The sequence below is a fragment of the Panulirus ornatus genome, chromosome 12, assembly GCF_036320965.1.
Source record: "Panulirus ornatus isolate Po-2019 chromosome 12, ASM3632096v1, whole genome shotgun sequence".
NCBI lineage: Eukaryota > Metazoa > Arthropoda > Malacostraca > Decapoda > Palinuridae > Panulirus > Panulirus ornatus.
Window position 1 is genome coordinate 65,209,313 of NC_092235.1, and position 21,694 is coordinate 65,231,006.

Consider the following 21,694-nt stretch of genomic DNA (forward strand, 5'->3'; position numbering starts at 1 on the left):
CAGGACGACGTCGGTGATGTGAGGAAACTGATGAATTTTGGGATGCGGTTTGGTAGGACTGATTTGAATGTAATTGGCTCCAGTGACTCTAAATGAAACAGAGAGGGTGGAAAGGGGGCCGGATGATTATTGGCTGGGATAACCGAGAGATGAGGGAGAGAGATTCGAAAGTGAGGGAGGCCAAGCAAGTGAACGGTATCATGGAGTAACGAGTATAAAAGCTGGCTGATCATCTGGACGTATTTGTGAGATGAAGGAAAATCTAACTAGTATTTGGGACGTAGTGTAGGAGGATATGTGGGGATAGGAAGGGGTGGGTGAGTGAGACAGGAACAGCATGATGGAATGAAAACTGAAAAAGGCATTCCGAAACTACATCTATACAAGTGGTCGTAAAATAAAGAACCAGTGATGCAATTGAAAAAGAAAACTCGAAAAATAGAATATAAAGGGGTTGTAAGATGCATTGAAAAAAAAAAATGGATTGAAACGGGGTAAAAACAAATTGACTGACTTTAACAAGCAATGACGAAGATTTTTTTTCGTGTTCTTATAATCGATCAAGTAACTAAAGAGATGTTGGGGATGGCGTTTGTAAAATCTTGGAATATGAGTAATGAGCTAATGATGTAGACGGGGCCTAGTTATTATACCTTTGTTCGAAGGACAAACTCGTCGAACTCATATGTGTGTGTAAAATCCACAGCCAAGAATGGAAAGCAGTTGCTATGAAAAGGATTACTGGCAGCAAAGTAAGAGATAAGGATCGATATATTTTTACGGTATGAGTGAGTGGACCCAAAATATACGTCGATGCAACTGAGTAAATATTACGATCATATACGAGTGTTTGTTCAGCATGTTTGGACCGGCGGCAGAATGTGGCACAGTTGACAGGAATGGGCTGTGAACTCTTTCAGAAACAAATGATACTTTCTTTTTAAAAAAGTATGGGTCCCATCAGCGAAGGCAGAGCAAGTGTTCTGTTAACTGTATGGGGGAAGGAGCGAAATCCCCAGTGATGAAGGCTGAAGCAAAGAAGGTTGTGTTATATCCATCTGTGTTTAGTGTCTTTGTAGTAAGGCTGCAAGGAAAATCCTATATGGAGGGGTATGAGTGGGGGGAAAAATGCTATGGAGCAGAAAGCAGAAATTGTGTGTGCAGTGGGCGCTATGGTGAGTCAAAGGTCTGCTGACATGCTTAGCGCCGTAGAGGAATTTGGAGGTGAAAGAAATGGAGTTTTAAGTGACACGGAAGAGGGTTCAGCATCTCGAGTATCTAAGACGGATTTTTTATGCATGAATTCTGAGGTACGAGTCTTCACAGGTAGGCAGGTTGCTGGCACGTTTGACAAGATCATGAAAAGTAAGATGATGATGGAGTTGCTGCTACGCCCAAATGTGATGGAGAATGTATTCTAGGCTTCTGCGATAAAAAAGTGAAATTTTGGTATACAATGAACAAGAGAGTGACAGGGAGATGACGTGCCTCGTAAGAAACCGTGTCTTGTATGGTGCCATTCTTGTCAGTTACTTTTAAGCACAGCAAGAAACTATTCGTTCTTAAATCAAGCATCATCTGCCGGTTGGAGTAAATCTATCAGGCTGTGAAGATTGCATTTGCAATTATTCGAATGCAAGTGCGAGTACAGTGAAAGGAAGATGATGAGGCTGTGAAGATGTGTGGAAAGGATGAATAGGGGAAGGACGCGTCAGATACGAGGCTTGAGCATGTTGGTGGAAGAGGAGGAGGAGAAGAAGAGAGAGACGAAGAGTGAACTGGGAGGCCTGAGCGTAGGAGTATGGCATGCCTGAGAGGTCTATCGGTTTGAGGGACGATCTGATGCTGCGTTAGAATGTTGTACCCCTGACCCTATATGGACCACCGTGTTTGATGAAAGAGAGCCCCCGACTCTTGCATATAAAGAACATCTGTGAAGGCAAACCCTGATGTCTGTTTACTTGTGTATATGTGTACTTTCAGCACAGGGGAAGAACATGCCCGTAAAGTAAAGGGCGATCTTGAAACATAACACAAAGAAGAAAGAAATAAGAACCGACACGAAAGTCTTCTGCTTACCTGTTTGGTTGTTGGGATAGTGATGGAGAGATAGGCAGATGAGGTACGTTGCGTGGGGCTGTAGAATTATGATTACACTTGCGGTCCTGTGATCTATGAGAACTGATGTGCAAATTAGCTCAGATGGGAAAGTTCCTTGACTTATGTTCAGGTACACATAATGGAAGAATCGGCCGGGCGCTTCCCCGGTGCCTCTCAGATTATAATAATAAGTTTGGGCAAATTCGCAGAGCTAAATTATTGACGCGCTCTCGTAATGGCCTCCTTATGTGTGTAATCATGGGCTAGAACCGCCACTCACGCATTACACCTGTGATACAGGTAATCTGAGCGAACATTGTGTGTGTGTGTTCTGGGCGAAAAATCATTGATATCTCGCCAGCTGTGTAGTCTGATAAGTTATCTCTAGCCCTAAACACTATGGACCAGCCTTCTTCAGATGGTGATTAAATTCGTCCGGAGATACCACTCATCGTCTCCGAATCTCGGCCAGGACGAGGCGGTGGAGACGAACCATTCTGAACCACCACGAAGACTTCGGGGGCCTGGAGTGCACGTCTTCGCCATGTCACCTTTCTTGACGAAGGCTGTCAGATCCCCCAGCACGGCCGGCCTGCCCTCCTACCGCCAAGATCTGCCCTCTGCACGTTCACCCCTCGAGGCCTGACTGCCTTGCCTCACCAAAGCCTGCAGCAAGAACAAGGCCCGGCCTCCTTGATCATCCAGCTGGAGGTTCTTCATTGTTGTATATCATCCACTCCAACTTTTGCCCTGACCTTGTAAACTCTGGGGTTGTTGCACTTGATCTCAAGGATTATAAATATGTGTATCGCATACACGTTATCAGTAGTAGACTATGACTCGTCTTTCCTGCTGTCTGTCTGGCACCAGTGTATGTATGTATGTATGTCTATAACGTAAGAGATGAGGTTTGAGGGTACATATTCGTGTGTGTGAATAATTTGTGGACATGGTTAAGGCAGACGCCTTATATAAGTTGACGAAGTTGTATTATAGTAGAGGGTGTTAAAAAGAATGGGACACCACAAGTGTAAAACTCCCTTAACGTACAGTACAAATAGGCAACTGAAAATAGATTCGCACATACGTACACATATATATGTATATATGATTGCTTTATGACCCCATTTTTGAAAGCGTCCTACGTTCTAAAATTTTTCCAGGATTGCTTTTTGAGGAGTTCCTGCATTTCTGGGCTGCGCTACTTCAAGTAGCAGGGAAATCATACTCCTTTGAAGTGAAAAGTTTTTTGACGAGACTGTACTCCTAGAAATACAGCCTCGCCAAAGATGACTTTTTACTCGCGGTGTAACCCCGTGTAGGTGGAGTCCGGTAACATAGTTACGTGTGTTTACATAAGTGGGGAATAAAAGACCCGAGACAGTTCTACAAGGATGCGTAGATAAATAGACGGCTTTTTAGATAGAAGACTGCTACAAAAATGACATATCTAACTGAAACCGTAGAAAAATAGCTTCGAGGAATATTTCATCTCCGTGAAGCAACAATAAGTGGAAAGAAATATTCTAAGGTGTGTGAGAGCAAGCGAACATGGAAGCGATACGCTGTGGTGGATTCCATAGAAAGACAGGGAGAGTTACATAGATAGATAGACCACATAGACCCAAAGTCCGAGCGAGGGAGGTGGTCTGGCCTTAACACTATTGAAAAGGATGAAGTCCCCTTGATAGTAGAGAGAGAGAGAGAGAGAGAGAGAGAGAGAGAGAGAGAGGATGGAACACTAGAGTGGCATAGACAGAAGCATAGCTTTATCAATGAATCAAGGAAAACTGGTATAATGCAGACAATGTGATTTCTCTCGGAGGTACTTTTTTTTCCCCCCACATTGATCACCATGATACGACCCTTGAGAACGACGGTGCGATCCCCCTTTGGGTATGATGACGTGACCCTCTGACGTATACATACCCGTGGGATATACCGTCGTGTTCGGGGGGAGCTGTTAAGTGGTGATGCACTTACGAATGCCACACGTGAGTGCATTTTTTGAAGATAATATCAGCCACCACTGCAGGAGGAGGCTCGATAATGTCCATGAGAAAAACTGGATGAGAGAGAGAGAGAGAGAGAGAGAGAGAGAGAGAGAGAGAGAGAGAGAGAGAGAGAGAGAGAGAGAGAGAGAATTACGAGCACCTACGACGATGTTTTGTCAAAAAGCCTGGGTTTAGCGCGGGTAGCGCTCACCGCAGGAAGATGCACGAGTTTTGAGGAATGAATCGTGTGAGTTATGTAGTCAAGTGTTATGTGTTTGCTTGTTTGTGTGTGTGGGAGGGAGGAGAGAGAGAGAGAGAGAGAGAGAGAGAGAGAGAGAGAGAGAGAGAGAGAGAGAGGGAGCACGAGGGTGAGTGGGCGCTGCGGTCGAGACGGTGTGGGGTCCGCACTGATCTTATCTCGCTTATAATGAGCTTAGTTTTTTCAAGCGTCGGTTGGAGGATTGAGGAGTTTATAACAGGGGTGGAAGTCTGTAATATGAGAGGCCAGATACATTGCTCCCTGATGCCCATCTGATATTGCCTGACAATTACAGTGGCTTCTTGAGGCTCTGGCAATTTGACTATGAATCAACATGTTTATAATACGTATTACCTTCTTTTTATATTACTAACTCATTTTATTAATTTTGTTAACTTGGACGGCTGAGGGGGGGGGGGGGGAACAACGTAGGGAGGGTCAAGGTGAAAGAGGAAGAAGTAAAGAGGGTAAGGAGGAGGAGGAGGAGAAAAAAAAACCCCAACGATGGTATGAAGAGGAAGTTTGATTAAATAAAACCCCACCATTAACCCAGATCAACTGTGGTTCAGAGGCTGGCCACTTTACGTCTTCAGTATTCTCTGATCACAGCCGGTGTGATCCGGCCACCGCACCTGAGAACCACGACTGGTCCGGCCTTCATGAGTTATGACATAATTCCACAACTCGTGAAATATGATACCGGAGGCAGAGACCGTGGAGGAGGAGGAGGAAGAGGACGAGGAGGAGGAGGTTGGTCGAGGGGCAGGTAGCAGCGATGGAAGGATTCAGTAAGGGGGAGGGGGGGGGGTGTTACCGGAGGGATAGATGGATGATGGATTTTAAGGATTTAAGGGACAGAGAGAGAGGAGGGAATGGTTGTGGTGATTGGGAAGGGTTGTGGTTATCCATGGAATGCAATGAGGGAAGGTGGGATGCACTATGGTGGAGGGGAAGCCCTCCGGAATGAGGGAAGGCTTTGGCGTGGGATATGACGGAGGGACTCCGACGTGGGAGTTAATCCCTTCAGTCACAGTTGTCGGCTTTACAGCCACCTCCCCAGTGGGGTGTGCCTCGTCTAGCTGACGCAACTACCGATCATCCGGGCTCTAGCGGGTCGCGCGCGCGCGCACACACACACACACACACACACACATACGCCTGCATTAACACGACCGTAGATTACTGGTGTTGACGGAATGTAAGAGTAAAGTAACAACGATCCGTATACGAACGCTACTGAGGTTTACAGCCAGGAATAGCATGAGTCAGTATTCCAATGCGCCCATGGCTCTCAAACTCTTTCTCCTGATCCTCCCTCACACGACTGCCTCGGACCAGTGGGCGACCACTCCTGCCGACATGGTCTGCCACTTACCACTTGTGGTGTGGACGCGTCGCGCGGGCTCGGCCGACCTCCCCCACACTGAGATGCACACCATCTGTCATTAACCACACTGGCACACGACACTCGAACTGGGATTCGAGGCCGATTTCCAGATCAACTGATCCGTTCGTTACGATTTCCCCGGTCTTTCATCCGCTACAGGTATCTGTGATCACGGATTTCATATTTCTGATAACATTTCGAAAATCGCAATGAAGTGAAGAATTATGTAATTACGAAGCTAAGAGCCGAATGGATTTTCGTTGTTCTGTGAATGATTAGTCTTCCGAAATCTTCTTATCCTTCAGGCATTATCAGTTAAGAGGATGTTAAGGAACTTGAGACCTACCGTATATCAGAAGTGATAATAGTTGCCAATAGTCTTAAAGAATTTTAAATGAAATAATTCTAGAGCAAATTAGTAAGAGCTTCCGAAACAAAATTGTTCCCCTGTTCCTTCTTTTACCGATCGATGGACAAACTGATCTCATCTTCGTGGTCAACTGTACTAAATCATTTCTTGGTAAATCTCGAAAGCTTTATTTAAGATACCGAAAGACACTCTTAAGACTTTCTAGAATGCATTAAGTAGTGTTGCCATACAACCGATGGGCGGCAATACTGCATTCCTTGTTTTGTGACAAATTTTTGATTCGGATTCAGATCCTTTGAGTAAATCTTTCGTTTTTCGGAAAGGGTGTGGTCAAATTGCGGTTCTTGACGTTTGAAAGCAGAAAATAATCATCGAATGCCCTCCAGGAAGCACACGAGTTACTGGTAACGCTAGAGTCACATTTACCAGAGATGTATGGATCAACGTCTCTGAGTCGAATTCCGGCCTTTGACACTTCGAAATATAAGCCTCAGATGCTCTTCCAAAATCATAGGAATTGTACGTAAATTGGAGTTGAAACTTACTGAAGGTTCTCGTAAGGACTTGCTCTACCATCAGGTGTCTACGAGACAAGCCCCTTGGAACAAGTGACGGTCGACACAAAGGTGGGAAGAAGCAGAACTCACTTTCTCGCGCGCGGATTCCAACACACCCCCGACGAAACAAAGCCGCTACCATCAGCCCGAGTTACTCCTCTCCTTTGTCCCGAGGACGCTGACTGTTTTCTTGGAGGGGAATTGAGCACATACATCACCTTATTCATTTGCTTATGAAAAGTAAGTGGGGCCCCTCGTCCAGTATTGGCCGTCTCTCATGTACATCATCAGGACTAAGAGGGAGATGCATGCCCGTTTCCCCAGTCAGGATGGGGTTTGGGTCACGCTTCTTATAGGATCACAACATTTAAACAAACCGGAATAGATAGACGCAAGTATTTGTTATTCTCCTTATACACTTAGGTTTTGAAGGACCTCCTCTGTCCCTCCTCCTTGAGTAGATCCAACCGAACTCACACTTGTCGAAGTCAAAGGTATTCCCGAACTCGCTTGTCGAAGTCACAGCTATCCATCATTCCTTTACCTCACCTCTGCTCATCACCATAACTTTAACCCCGAGAGCCATAAGTCGTGAGAGGATAATGGATTGAGCAATTGTGTGGGAATTTGCATCTTCGTGGTTATCTTAAAAGAAGGATTGCAAGGTTAAAAGGGGAGACAAGAGCCCATGTCTGGCAAACCTCGCTAAAAAGAGATGGAAGGGAACTGAATTCATCCATGGTGATTCGCTTTAATCTATTTGGTAATTTTCTCCAAGTTCATGACAGTAATTCCAGTATAATTTGTTCTTAATCTCGTTTACTTCGTGATGCTGATAATTGAGAAAAACCTTTATATATAGAAATATGAGGGCGAAAAGGGTATGTTTGTTAAAGGTTAGCAAGGTATTTGGGCTATTATTTGTAGCTGTTGAGCAAACCTCGCTATACTATGTGTGTGTGTGTGTGTGTGTGTGTGTGTGTGTGTGTGTCCTCAAACATATGTATGCGTATATATAAGGGGCTGTACATCTACGAGGTCACATACGTATATGGATCTTTTACGATAATATTATCTATAGATTATACGGCATTATACAGCTATGGATCCTCTCTGTATCTAACCGCTTTTGATCTTGTGTGGGTAAGACATTCAAGTCGATCATCACTTAATGCCTTACTCTAAATGTAAACACACACACTCATCAATATACGCAGCCTTTGACGGGTCAGCATGTTTCAATATTGGCTGAACCAGAGACGTTGATGATATACAGAATAAACACCAGACAAACAGTCTCTCTCTCTCTCTCTCTCTCTCTCTCTCTCTCTCTCTCTCTCTCTCTCTCTCTCTCTCTACGGAGTCTCCGGAGCTATGGGTCCACCATGGCGTAATGTGTTCTTGCGGTATTCTGCCTTTTCACTTCACGAATGGGTGGCACTCCTCCTGCGTCAAGGAATGGACATGCATTTTGCATCACTGATGGACTCTCCTCCTTCACGAATGGATCCACTTTCTACACCCGCATATGGTAAAGAGAAGAAATCACACGATCCGTCTTGAGACCGGCAGCTATACTGAAGTCTATTTTGCGTCTTTGCTAAAGCCTAAATTCCATATACTGTTTCTATCCTACGTGTGATCACCCCGATCTAGCGTGTTGGACATCATAAACTTCAAGCAAATGTACTCATTTATTTTCAGGCATGATAAACATGTCGACACATAGAATTAGAACCTCCTCTATGCTCTCTTTGCGTGTCTATCTGTAAGGTTTCAAGCAGCAAACACGTCCGAGACGTATATATTATGAAGATATGATTGCAACACATACCACTCCGCGGCAAATATATTTTACGCTCCTCTTTCTGATTTCTCCTGGTGCAGTGAGCTGATGCCCGCTAGACTTGCTTACTGTCACATGTTATATAAAATGTCTATATTATTCCTGACATGGGAAGGATTTAAATGTCTCTTGGCACGTCCGGCAAAGGCGATATACGACTGTAACTGGCGTATATTATGTTAAAAGAATATATAATGTATGCTAACTTTACAAAAACTGCATAAGCTTGGCGAAAAGAAACGGCCAATATATGTCTGGTTTCTTTCCAGTATATAGATAAAAATTTTTTCAAGAACGAGTTGCCCATAAGATTGCCTTAAGAAAGAGAGGAGAGTTCCTATAACATTGCTCAAAACCAGTACAGTAGGAGCCATACATGCACAAAGCCAGATAACAAAGTAAGTTACAGAAACCCGTCATGCGAGGCTTAGATGGCAGGCGTTGTGTTTACCAGGCAGGCAGGCAGGGAGGGATGGAGGGAGGGAGACTTTTGTATGCTAAAAAGTCGGGCCAGAAGCCGACGTAATCTGTTACATTCTTTGGCGATCTCGGCCACACAAAACACTCTTGGGGAACAATGCTATTGTTGATCTCCTGAGTGACAGGTCACACAACAACGGCCCTAGACGCGTTTATATATATATATATATATATGTCTGTGTGTGTGTGTGTGTGTGTAAATGCATAAATTACCCTGCCAAAATTCTAAAAGTTTCGACCTTAAAAAATCGTCATAGCCACAGTGAATTTTCTTCTTTTTTTTTCCCCGTATTCAGTTGTCCTCGTTTGTCTTGAGCAGCCGGGAACAGCATCGCAGCAGGAGCTGCTGCTGCTGCGATGCTGGCCGGCAGACCAGATCAGCTGGCCGTGAGCAGCAGCAACAATGGAGACATGGCCGGTCAGAACCTGGGACAGCACAGCCACTGAGGGACTCTCGTTTATATTCTTATTCACATCTTTTGTTAGGCAGATATTGCGCGTCACTGTCCCATTGCTGTCCAAGTGAACAATGAGAACTCTCTTCCCCCTGGTGTACCTCTCTCTCTCTCTCTCTCTCTCTCTCTCTCTCTGCGGTGAGTGCTGCGCGCTAGCCTTACTTCACGGGGAAAAGTTTGCCATAGGCATGTAGGTGGGTGCTCTTTGCCACTCTCTCTTTCTACTTGGTATCATTGAAGTTTCCTACTGTATATGAGGTTACCTCACTGTATTGTTCATTGAATATGAAACACACCTGAGCTGTTTTTAAGCCTAGTTAACATTTTAAGCCTAGTTAACATTTTTCCTTTTTTTTTGAGGGTGGGGGAGGTGGGTAGAGCGAGAGAGGCTGAAGAACTGATAAAATATTTGGATTCGAAAGGCTTGACTGCCTGGTAAAGGAAGAATGATGTATATCAAGATAAAACTTTGATACGATAACAGTTCCTTTTTGGTATCATGCCACAGTTCCTCTTTCATATCTGGCTTCAGCTGCCTTTTGATATGGTCACATCCTTTCATATTAATATAGTTGATATCATGCTCTCTCATATCATGGTGCCACTTAATTTTGACATCATGGTACCGTCCCTTTATGATCATGTTATATTTTCTCTCTCATGTCATACTTCAGTTCATTTTTTATCCTAAAGTTTACCATCAAAACTGCCATGAAGAGAAAGTAGGGTTACTGGGAAGCAATACTTGTCACACTCTCATCCTCTTAGTGTTTGGTCTTCGTAACTTCTCGCAAAGTGAATTGTATTCACACTGGAGAGATCTTAATCAACTTGGAAATGTATGATAAGAAATGTATGATAAGAACCTAACATCTGCGTATATTTCGAACGTATATTTTGGTCTATATTAGCTACCGTTTCGCAAACGTTTCATTATACCATTTGCATAATGTGAGGAAATATAAAAAGCATGTCTTATATCAACGTGGATGTAAACAGGCGTCCATAGTCCCTTTGTAGATAAACCTCATTAGAGAGAAATGGTTCTTCTGTTACCTGGTGCCCATTGTGAAATATTCTAGGCATCCGTGAGGGAACACTGTTCCCACCGAGTGAATCGAAATTCCTTGCACTCACTCGTCACGAATGGGAAATCGTGTCACTGTAGGACCACTCGTCACGAATGGGAAATCGTGTCACTGTAGGACCACTCGTCACGAATGGGAAATCCTGTCACTGTAGGACCACTCGTCACGAATGGGAAATCGTGTCACTGTAGGACCACTCGTCACGAATGGGAAATCGTGTCACTGTATGTTGTCTCGAGTAGCTTTTTCACTGTACACTTGCGTTCAGGCGCCCTCGTCCTTTTTCACGGCCGTGATGATCATGTTGGACATGTGTGTTAATCTGATACTTCCTGAGTGTGGAGGATGGTGCTCAGCGTGTGTCGGGGGCAAGTTGGGAAGCTGAGCTCGGCAGAAAATATCATGAAAGGGTCTTTTAGGAATCTACTGCTTTTAGGGTTAGTAGACCTACTCTCTCTGTCCAACCCGCCTAACACGAGAGAGAGAGAGAGAGAGAGAGAGAGAGAGAGAGAGAGAGAGAGAGAGAGAGAGAGAGAGAGAACATATATATATATATATATATATATATATATATATATATATATATATATATATATATATATATATATATATATGTTCGTAATCCTTATGATTCAGTCCCTCCTTATGATACACATTTCTTCCCACATATCCTGACCCACTTAATCATTCCCTACCTGGCATTCACTATTAATGAATATCATTAAAATCTTTATATATATATATATATATATATATAGAAATATCGTCTAGGTTATATTTTTAAGGTTTACCTCCTCCTCCTCCTCCTCTTCCCATTAGTTATTCAAGCCCTCGTTGCCCAACAAATGCTCTTTAACCCTCTTGGTCAGTGAATTAATGATGGCCTCTTGCGTTCTCTCGGGTCCTGAGCAGCTTCCGTGCCACTCCCAACTATGCTAGCAGAGCCAGTGCTCACAAAAATTGAGAAGATAAGATAAAAATTGTAAGCTGGAGTTAGAGAGCTGTAGGGATATATATATATATATACGTGTGTGTGTGTTTTTACCCCTACTAGATGGGTTAGGGTTGTGCTATACACCGCACACAGATGCATATCATTTAATCTGATGATCTACGCAGGAATTAAAGATAAACATTAAGTATATATTCGTTTCAGGATCTTTACTTACCGTCGGGAAATGTGAGGAGGTGAGGCTGATGGACAGTGAAGATGTTATGTTCTGAACATGTGGTGATTAAATAATTGTTCATCATTGTTGGAAAAGCGACAATAACACAACAGTGTAGACACACTGTTCAGAACACCGATTTTCCTGCATCTACTTTTATGAGACTGGTCGACTGAAGTAGAATATAAAAGCGTGAAAGATCTTGATCTATTAATAAACGATTGAGAATCGAATCCTACATTCCTGAAAGCTTGCCAGCTATACTGGCACGTAATGAAACAGCCTTAGTGTGGCTTTGCCTGAAGATACACGACTCTTGTGCATCTTAAGTCTGAGACAAAAGCTGGTAGACTTTCACACTGACGATCAACCAGTGGAATTGAGGCTAATAATAATATGCTGTTCTCCGAGGCAGCGAAGAATCCCGTGAAAACACCATCATAAGTCAAACCTTCGACGGCGAAAGAAAAACAAGATTGTAATATGAATGAAATGGGGCGTTTAGGTTCCCTTAACCCAACCCTTGTGTTCCAGCGATGAGAGTAATGGTTCAAAACGCTGGCTTTAAAGTGGCTTCGGAGATCACTTGGCACAATGATGTTACTGATAAAGATATCGGTTTGATCTTAGTTATATACATAAAGCGTCAAACTAATTATGATAGTTTACTGATTGAATCATTATTGGGATCCTGTTCTTATCTATATTTTCTTCAGAAATCATGTTTCACATGGTGAAAGTTACACACGATTTAAAATTCTAAAGAGTAATTTTAATATTAGTGTGGGTCCTTACACCCTACAGTGACTGATGTAATATGAAACCCTATCCTCTTGCATATGTTACTGTAATTCAGTGGTTCAGGGAAACAACGGCTGATAGTCTCTTGGAATATATATACATATATATATATATATATATATATATATATATATATATATATATATATATAGATAGATAGATAGACAGATAGATAGGACGTGTTTATTATCTATGTGGACCTCATTTGGCGTTCGAGGCTGCACTCCACACTGGAGTAGAATAAGGTGGGCTCCTTTTGGTAAGGGAGGTTTTCGACGAGGTGTCCTCTACATCTTCCTCTATCTGAAGGTGAATTCCCGCTTGTTCTGTTGCTATTTACTAGTCCGGTAACACCTATCTACTCATCCTTCTCCGTAATCATACGATATTCGTCCAAACATATTGACAGAAACATGGAAAAAAAACACCATTTTTAACTTGATCTATGTATATGTATATTCTACTTAGCATACATGTATGCCAGTATCTAGCGTATATAAAGACTGAATATATCAAAGTCTGCGGAAGTATCTCTGTGGGTATATTTCGTAGCGTACGTAATATCTCAAAACACACGGATTCGTAAAACTATTCTCTCTAGTGTTCCAGGCTTTAATTTCGAATCCCACTCGGTTTTACGAATATTTGTACCTAAAAATCTGTATTACCCAAATTACACACGAATTGCTATCCCTTACTCTGTATCTCGAGCTGGAGCTGAAGAGGAGAGTTGTATTTAGCATCACTGGTAATTCGTACGTTAGCGCTGAGGCTATATACCTCCTCGCACACGACGCTACATTGCGAAAGAAAGAAAGAAAGAAAGAGGCTTTTATTCCCGAAGTTGTCTTATGGCGAGGTACGATAACGTGGTAAGTGGCACTTGGAGCCAGATATAACCCAAGCACTGAGGGTACAGTGCCACTTACTGTGAGGTACATCACCTGTGATCTTAATGTCTCGTGTTTGCTGTTTGTACACATCATCCCGCGGGAGTCTCCCACACACTACGTTACTAACATATTCTCTTCCTTCAGTTCTTTCCTCTCCGCTCACCCTCTTCGTCTTCGATTCTTTTATTTCGCGTATGTAATTCTATCGCAAAGGAAATGGAGAATGCATAAGACGCACGTGTAAATACAAATATATCTAATATATGTGACAAAATTTGTTTCTTCCAGTTACCAGTATCTGAGAATGCTTACAATTTCTCTGATAAAAAGGTTCACTCTTCTACTCTCTATGGCTGAAGGGAGAGATTGTCTGATGATGTATGGCGTCTGCAGGACTATTGCATAGTTACCGGGTTCCGTAAACACGGGTCTGCACGTACAGAGTATTTACACGAAGATTGAATAGTGTAATATGTATCTAAAGTTATGTTTCACTCTCTCTCTCTTCTGAAACAGTGTTCAGAAAACCGTCTATCACACGTCTGCTGATATTTCTAAAATAAAAATCAAAATTATAATTTTGCTGGTGCTGTCCATGAAAATTACAGTGGATTGAATTCTGCTTTCCTTCAGTACGGAACTGAAAATTCCATGATGCATAAGAATCTGTCGACCAGATTACAGTTCTGCCGACTTTCATTTGTTTTCTGAACCCTTGCCTTTTGTCTTGATTATCTGTAATTGTCTTGAGAAAAGGATATTACATTTTCTTCCTTTTTATCACGGTATAGAACACTAGGGAAGAAAAGGTCGAAATTCAGGTGTCATGCATTTATATTCGTTGGTCTCTGGGATATACTGAGTATGCGTCATAGTCTGGATGATATACTTAAAGATAATCTAATGCTAACACCCTCCCTCCACACCCTGCGTGCATGCGTAAGGAAAGGATCTAAATAACTCTCAAATGCGTAGCTCAACCTCAGTAGTGTTCACCGTTTATGCAAGCAGCTATTCGCGTTGATTACCTCTCGACAGCTAGATGGTCACTGTGGCAAGAGTTCGTTCCACACTTGATAGACTCGAGTCAGAGATAATACTCCAAAGAGGATAAGTTTACACTATGTCTCCAGGTTCCCAACACTCAACCTTATTTCTTCGTATCCTCTCTCATTTCCTCTGTACAGCATCAAGATCTTCATGCTTACTATCTCGCCACTTGTCACTTTTTACTAATCCTATTCTACTTCCTAAGCTCTTCTCTCACTGATTCCTGTCTTTGATACATCACGAACTATCAGTTCTCAACAATCCTTCTTTTTTCCTCCATGTGTTTGGGTTACTTGTAATCTCCCCTCTCCTCCTCCTCCTCCTCCTGCGTCTACCGCAACTGTGAGCTGGGATTTCTCCTGAGAGTTTCTTTACGAGCTCGACTCGTAGTTCGGAACGTTCGGAAATGTGTTTTTTTTTTTTTCTGACTCTGTCTTGAAGAGGCAAGAAGACATGTTAACTGTCAGCATGGAAGGCCTTTTTTTCATCAGTTCCCAGGTCTGTGTGTGTGTGTGTGTGTGTGTGTGTGTGTGTGTGTACGAAAAAATTGCATCAAAAAAAAATTAATAGATTCAGAGGACATTTTGTATACAATGGCCACTGTAGGAAAAATCACAAGATGTGGCAAGCTGTAGTTAATCTACAGATGTTTCTCCTCCTCCTCGTACATCATACACTGCAGCTAATGTATGGTCAGACGCGACGCGTGGCGGTCAATCGTGTGAGAGTGTGTCGTACTCGTGTGAGACATTCATGATATGCAGTGTGCGGAGAGTTTTCTCCTTAGACGGATTTTCTGGTTATTTCTAATATCTGAAACATAAATCTTTTGTGAGAATTCTATTTTCTCAAGTTTCTATATATTTCTCACTTCTGATTCAAGATACCTCTATTTCTGTACGACCTTCTCTGCTTCCCTTGTCTTTTTTAAACTGATTTTGAATGAGCTGTTCATCATCTCCTTCACTTCGACAATGTTGCTTTTATTCTCAACACCCTCTTAGCACTTCTCTCTCTTTAACCCCTCGAACTCTGCCGTATTCCTGGACGCATGTACTTCAACAAAAACGCCCTTCTACCCCTCACCATCTCCACACTCGTTTCCACACACACCAGCACCACCTACCCCATCCTTTCTACTCTCGCAGTACCTCCTTTCCCATCTTTCCCCATACACCCGGTTCCACCCACCCTATCATTTTCATACACTTAGTACCACCCACCCCATCATTGCCACACAGTACCACCCACCCCCATCATTTGCAAACAGTACCACCCATCCCATCATTTCTACACATCTACTACCACTCACCCTATCATTTCCACACAGCCAGTATATTCAACCTCGTCATTTCCATTCACCTTTTCAAGTACCCCTTCAAAATTTCCGACACTGTAACCTTTCCATCCATTTCGTAGAGTCCTATGCTTTACTCAGCCATCTCTCTCGCTCCTTCTCACTCCTTTCGACTTCCATCTCTTGACATCCTCTCCAAACCTTCCCAGAAATACTTGTCACTCTCCCTCCTACTCTCTCTCCCACTACTTCCACCATGTTAACCGATGACACCCTGATATCTTATGCATGATTCCCCTACACACACACACACACACACACACACACACACACACACACAGGGAGAGAGAAAAAAAAAGATACTCCATATGCATCAGCCATTCCTTCAAGCCTGGGACAGATTCAGTATGGAAGAAATCCCTCGTGGCCTTCCGGGACACGCCCTTAGGATTGAAAGTTATTGTGTCTAACGTCTCAGAAAAAAAGAAGGAGCGTTCTGGAGAATGGGATCGCTAAAGCCACTCTCCTCACCCTGCTAGAAGACTTGAATTCCCTTCTTTTTGAAAAGTTTTTTATCGGTAAGATTTCTTTCATCGTGTGCTTGGTGTTGACGACTGTTTCCTCGTACTGTCGACCCTCTTAGGAAAGAACGAATGCGATAGTCTGACACAAGACCAGATTTCATTCCTGATTTGAATAAATCATTCAGAAAGATTTGAATTTCTTTCGAGGTATGATGAATTCGTCTCTTATACTTTCGTAGTGTTATATATATTTGCTAACTAGGACCTTTCTAAAGGCGCTCCTGCAACCCATGACTGCGCTACTTCCAGTAGCATGGCAATGTAGACTCCTTTGGAGTGGAAAGTTCTTCAACAAGATTGCAATCCCAGCAGTACAGCCTCACCAAAGGTGACATTTTCACCACCGGTGTAACCTGTAGCAAGCGGAGTCCTGTGACATCACACACACACCCACACACAAACGAACAACGTGTGTGTGTGTGTGTGTGTGTGTGTGTGTGTAGGTAGCCTAAGGATCAGGCCACGTAAGCAGACGAATCGGAAGCAGCCACACAGATCCTGGGGGCAACCAGCGTATGTCACGCCCCAGTGGAGGCTCCAAAGCACTTATGGGGAACCTTGACAGAGGCTGAGACCCGGGGTGGGTACGGGTACTCAGACGCTCCTCCACCTGCTCACATCACCATCTCACAGGAGCCTCTCGGGAACTCCTGTGACTGTAATCAAGTCAAAACAGCATTTGCGATAACGTAAACACGACCCAGATCTTAATGGGGATTAAACTGAACTACAAAAGCCTACAGTGGGATACAAAGGGGACGCAGAGGGGATCCAGTAGACCACAATAGGTAAGTGGGATTTGGTCCTCCCCCAGGCGACTACAGAAGGGATTAAAAACCAACATAAGGTTGAGTAATAGTGTTACCAACCTAACTCTACATGACATAGAATCGCCTCCTATAGTCTATATCCCCTATACACATGATCCTCTACCTGATGTGTGAAGAGTATCGTATAAACATCGTCGACAACTAATGTAAAACGAGTCTAGCGAGTGATACAAGGAAATTCTATTGGTGAGTGATCTGAGCATGGTAACCCTGGCTGGTGCAGGGGTGTAAGAGAGGCTTACCTCCGGTCCATTAGGTGACTCGCGTCTTAGGAAATATTGGAATGATATCCTAATAACATCTGAGTAGTTTTTCTTCCCGTCCCTAAGGGGAAGAAATTGGAAAGTCTCCCGCCGCCACCTTGTTTTATACTTCTTTCTCCCAATTATCATGTCTCTCTCTCTCTCTCTCTCTCTCTCTCTCTCTCTCTCTCTCTCTCTCTCTCTCTCTCTCTCTCTCTATCTATCTATCTATCTATCTATCTATCTATCTATCTATCTACGTTCGCTATTTTACGCGTTATCGAGTTAGCGTTGGAAACAGACGAACAAATGGCCTCATTCGCCCACATCCACCCCTTTCATGATGGTGTTCTCGGGCTATTACTCCAGACCTTCCCTTGTGCAGTACCTCAGACGCTCGGTGCCCTAAGATGCCTCGGAGGGAATACCTCAGTCGCTAGGTGCCCCACAATGCCACAGGGTAGTACGTTAGACGTTAGGTATCCCACAGGGTAGCACGTCATTCACTAGGTGCCCCACGATGCCACAGGGTAGCACGTTAGACGTTAGGTATCCCACAGGGTAGCACGTCATTCGCTAGGTGCCCCACGATACCACAGGGTAGTACGTTAGACGTTAGGTATCCCACAGGGTAGTAAGTCGTTCTTTAGGTGCCCCACGATGCCACACGGTAGTACGTTAGTCGCAAGATCCTCGCAATGCCACAGGGTGGTACGTTAGTCGTTAGGATGCCTACGTTAACACAGGGTAGTAGATCAGTTGCTGGATCTCTCGCGTTACCACGGAAGTTGTCATTGGTTCACAGCCGTCTCTACAACCTACCATCATATGTGAAGCATTATCTCTTGTAGGAGACGGAGAAGGACGTTGCGTGTGGAACGGGCTTCGTTGTATCGTTGTGTGGAACGGGCTTCGTTGTAGCGTTGTAGCGTAACGCGTCTACATCATCACAACGTATTAGATATTCCCATCTAATGTGTTACCTCCAGTCGCTCTCAGCATCTCCACTTCCCAGGATGAGTACGTGTAACAGCCATTCACTACAAGGCCAAACCATCTTGCGAATCGTCGTAAGTTCAGCCCCGTTCCCACCAGTACCAACTTTACTGCAGTAGGCTCCATCACTGAAATGATACCGACAATGATTAAGGCCATCATATAAACTAATATACATTCCTGTTGGTACAACGTCCATAAACACATGCAAATATATAATCAAGGTACGTGTATCTCTTACTACGACTGTTCCCGTCCTACAACATTGCTTGCAGTTGCTTTACTGCCAGAGCTACTGTTCCGCACCGCGTGTCTCTATGACCCAACTCGTCTTCTGAAGTACGTGCAGTGTGTGTGTAAGACGAAATCTGTCTTCTCTGAGCCAGTCACTTATTGTGTTTGTTCTAATCTTTATAAGATAGATTGATTATTGTCTCGAGTATATTTTTTTTCACTTTATTTTTTTAATTTTTCGTTCTTTCTGGTACGTGATCAATGGGGGTGAGAGGAGGGGGGAAAAAAACACTTGACTTTCATTAATATCTATGTTGTAGTCATAATCAACGGTTGTTTCATCCAGGCGAGTCACATTCGATGATACATACTTGCTAGAGGAGGAGTGGAAGGAGGAGGGAGGGATGTTGGAGTAGAGGTTGCATTATCAACAAAACACTGGGTTTAGCCTCTGTGCCTGTGGGTGGGCCAAGCCATTTTCAACCTCTCTACGCTGAGCTTCTGGACTGGAAGGGGGTATGGGGTGGGTGTGTGGTGGTTGGGAGGGAGGGGTGAAGAAGGGAGGAGGAGATGAGCTGTACAGAAGGTAACACGATGCTTATCTGATTTGTTGGTGGGGGAAGATATGCATATACGGAGCTAATGGTAACCCGTTGTGTAAGTGGAGGCGATGCGTGAAGGCAGCTCACTTTGTGTTGCAGCGAAGGTCTGAGTACCTAACTCTCTCCTCCGAAGGGGACGCGAGGTTAAGACAAAGACCAGCCAGTCGCAGGGAGTTTTTCAAACAAATTGAATGGATGCCTCTTAGCAAGATACAAACAGCTGATGATAGCTAAGCATAAGTGCGAGCGGATACTATCGGGCGTTCGTCTTGTACGGCAGTGGTGTTGCGGGAATCGGCCAAACACATCACACAGGAGAATCCCCAGTGTGGCAGATGAACACTGGAGGGACCTGATTGGTCGTGGAACTGGTATTAGTAGTCTCTCGGTGTTTGTACTGATATGTATACATGTATTTATGTATGTTCAATCTGTTATATGCAAAAGAAGATAAGGACATGGAAGCGTTCTCGATATGAAAATGGGTTTGCTGAAGGTATGTGCTTGGTATACGAGTATCTATGTATGTTCTATCTGCAGTATACAAAAGAAGATAACGGCTTGGATGTGTTTTTAATTTGGAATTGGATTCGGTGTACAAAGTGCACTTAGATTTAAAGAAGGATAAGTAACAAATGGTAAACACATTGTCAGAAGTGATAACCTTGTCTGACCCTTAAGGAATGATGGTCCGACCTTGGAACACGAGAGTACGACTTGCCATCGTACTTGGATATCGTACCGTTGTACTCAAGAGGGTTAAGATTTGTGTTAATGGGTGACTCTGCCTCCCAAGCACTTGTCAATATGATGACTCGGACATAAAAAAAAAAAGGTTCCTCTTAAAACTACAAATGAAAACAATCCGTCAATTTTCACTTTAGATAGTCACTGTCCGTTTATAATCGGACGAACTTTGATATACCATTTTTCTCCCATAAATCCTTATTCAATCACATCATTTTCTTGCGTTAAGAGTTGTTGTCTTCTTTACGTCACAGACCTGTCTTGTATCACGCCTCGAGTCGATAATGCTAGAAACAATAATGATAATAATACACGATCACTTTTTCCATTACAGAGGACAAGGTAAGGCAAGGCCTCTTCCTCTTAAGCAAGGTTAAACTCCCTGACCTTCTCGAACACGACGGTGTGGCTCGTAATTATTGATGGCTTGGCATTTGACCTGACCCTTAAGGGAGACATCAAGGGTCAGCCCATCATCATACGCAAGGGTCGTTATCATACGCAAGGGTCGTTATAAAGTGTTCACGGTATGTACCGTTGCGCTCTAGCGCCACCTTTCGTCGTGCTCAAGTGCCGTCTTGTCGTTCTTAAGGGTTCGTTCCGTCGTGCTCAGAGGTTTGTACGTCGTGCACAAAGGATGGTGCTGTTGTGATCGAGGGTTGCACGTCCTGCTCAAGGGTCGTCATGTCGTACTCACGGGCTGTATGTCATGTTCACAAGTCGTCTTGTCGCGCTGAAGACTCGCTCCATCGTTCACAAGGGTCGTACCATCGTATTCAAGTGCTCAAGGGGTTTATTACTAATATCTAGAATATATGAAGAAAAAGAAAATAAACGCAACTTTTTTTTTTTTACGAACTTCAAGAAATTTCTAAAATCATCATCATCAGGGCTGAGACGAATCTGCAAATTGAAACGAAGAGTAGAGGTGAACCTGGGGAAAAAAAAAAAAGAGGAAAGTTGAGGTTGAAATTCAGGATCGATCACCGAGGTGGGAATGAAGGCTAATCCCACTCTCACACAACTTAGGCTGAAAGAAAACAACAAAGACTGACCACAGGAGTAAGGCTGAAGACCACGACAGAAACATCCCATTCAAGACTGAAGAGAAAAATAGAAGGACCGGTGGTGGAAGTGAGGATGAAGACCAAGAGAACTGAAGAGGCTCTTCTCATGACCTCCGGTAGGCGGACTCCATAGGTTTGGCCACCTCTTCTGCGCCTTCTTCATTAAAAGCCTCAGACTTCCAGCCACATGTGGAGGAACACGTGGTAGTCTACACCAACTCTCTCTCTCTCTCTCTCTCTCTCTCTCTCTCTCTCTCTCTCTCTCTCTCTCTCTCTCTCTCTCTCTCTCTCTCTTTCTCTCTCTCTCTCTCTCTCTCTCTCTCTCTCTCTCTCTCTCTCTCTCTCTCTCTCTCTCTCTTTAGCAGGTCGAGCCTCATCGCTGGCATATTTCTCTACACCCTTTTCCCCTCCTTTTTCGTTTGGTTTCCCAGGCAAAAGCTTCTCCCGTCAGTGAAGTATTGATGGCTCGACTGCCTACTTCATCAATTCTCGTGAAAGCTGATTTGTAGTGGACCACACTAACAAGGACGTAGCCAGCGTGGGGTGATGGGAGAGGTCGTGCGTGTTTCTCAAGAGAAACTACAGTAAAGTTCATCTGCCGGATGCCAAGTATTTCGGGATAAGACAACATGGGGAAAGATGTCTC

The 21,694-nt window shown here is 43.7% G+C and overlaps 1 protein-coding gene across 3 annotated transcripts in view; it reads left to right on the forward strand.

The window, feature by feature from the left end:
• The window catches only part of LOC139751761 (uncharacterized), a 95,508-nt gene extending 83,218 nt beyond the window's left edge, over positions 1–12,290 (forward strand). For 2 of the 3 annotated variants that reach the window (XR_011713417.1, XM_071667308.1), the window contains exon 4: positions 11,693–12,290. Coding sequence is in view for 1 of the 3 variants with exons in the window: in XM_071667308.1 (XP_071523409.1) it covers positions 11,693–11,720 (28 nt within the window). In the remaining 2 variants the exon portion in view is untranslated. Of the gene's footprint in view, positions 1–6,689; positions 7,054–11,692 lie in introns of those variants that run through there. The other variant, XR_011713418.1, reaches the window with a different exon arrangement.
• Positions 12,291–21,694: the final 9,404 nt, after the last annotated feature.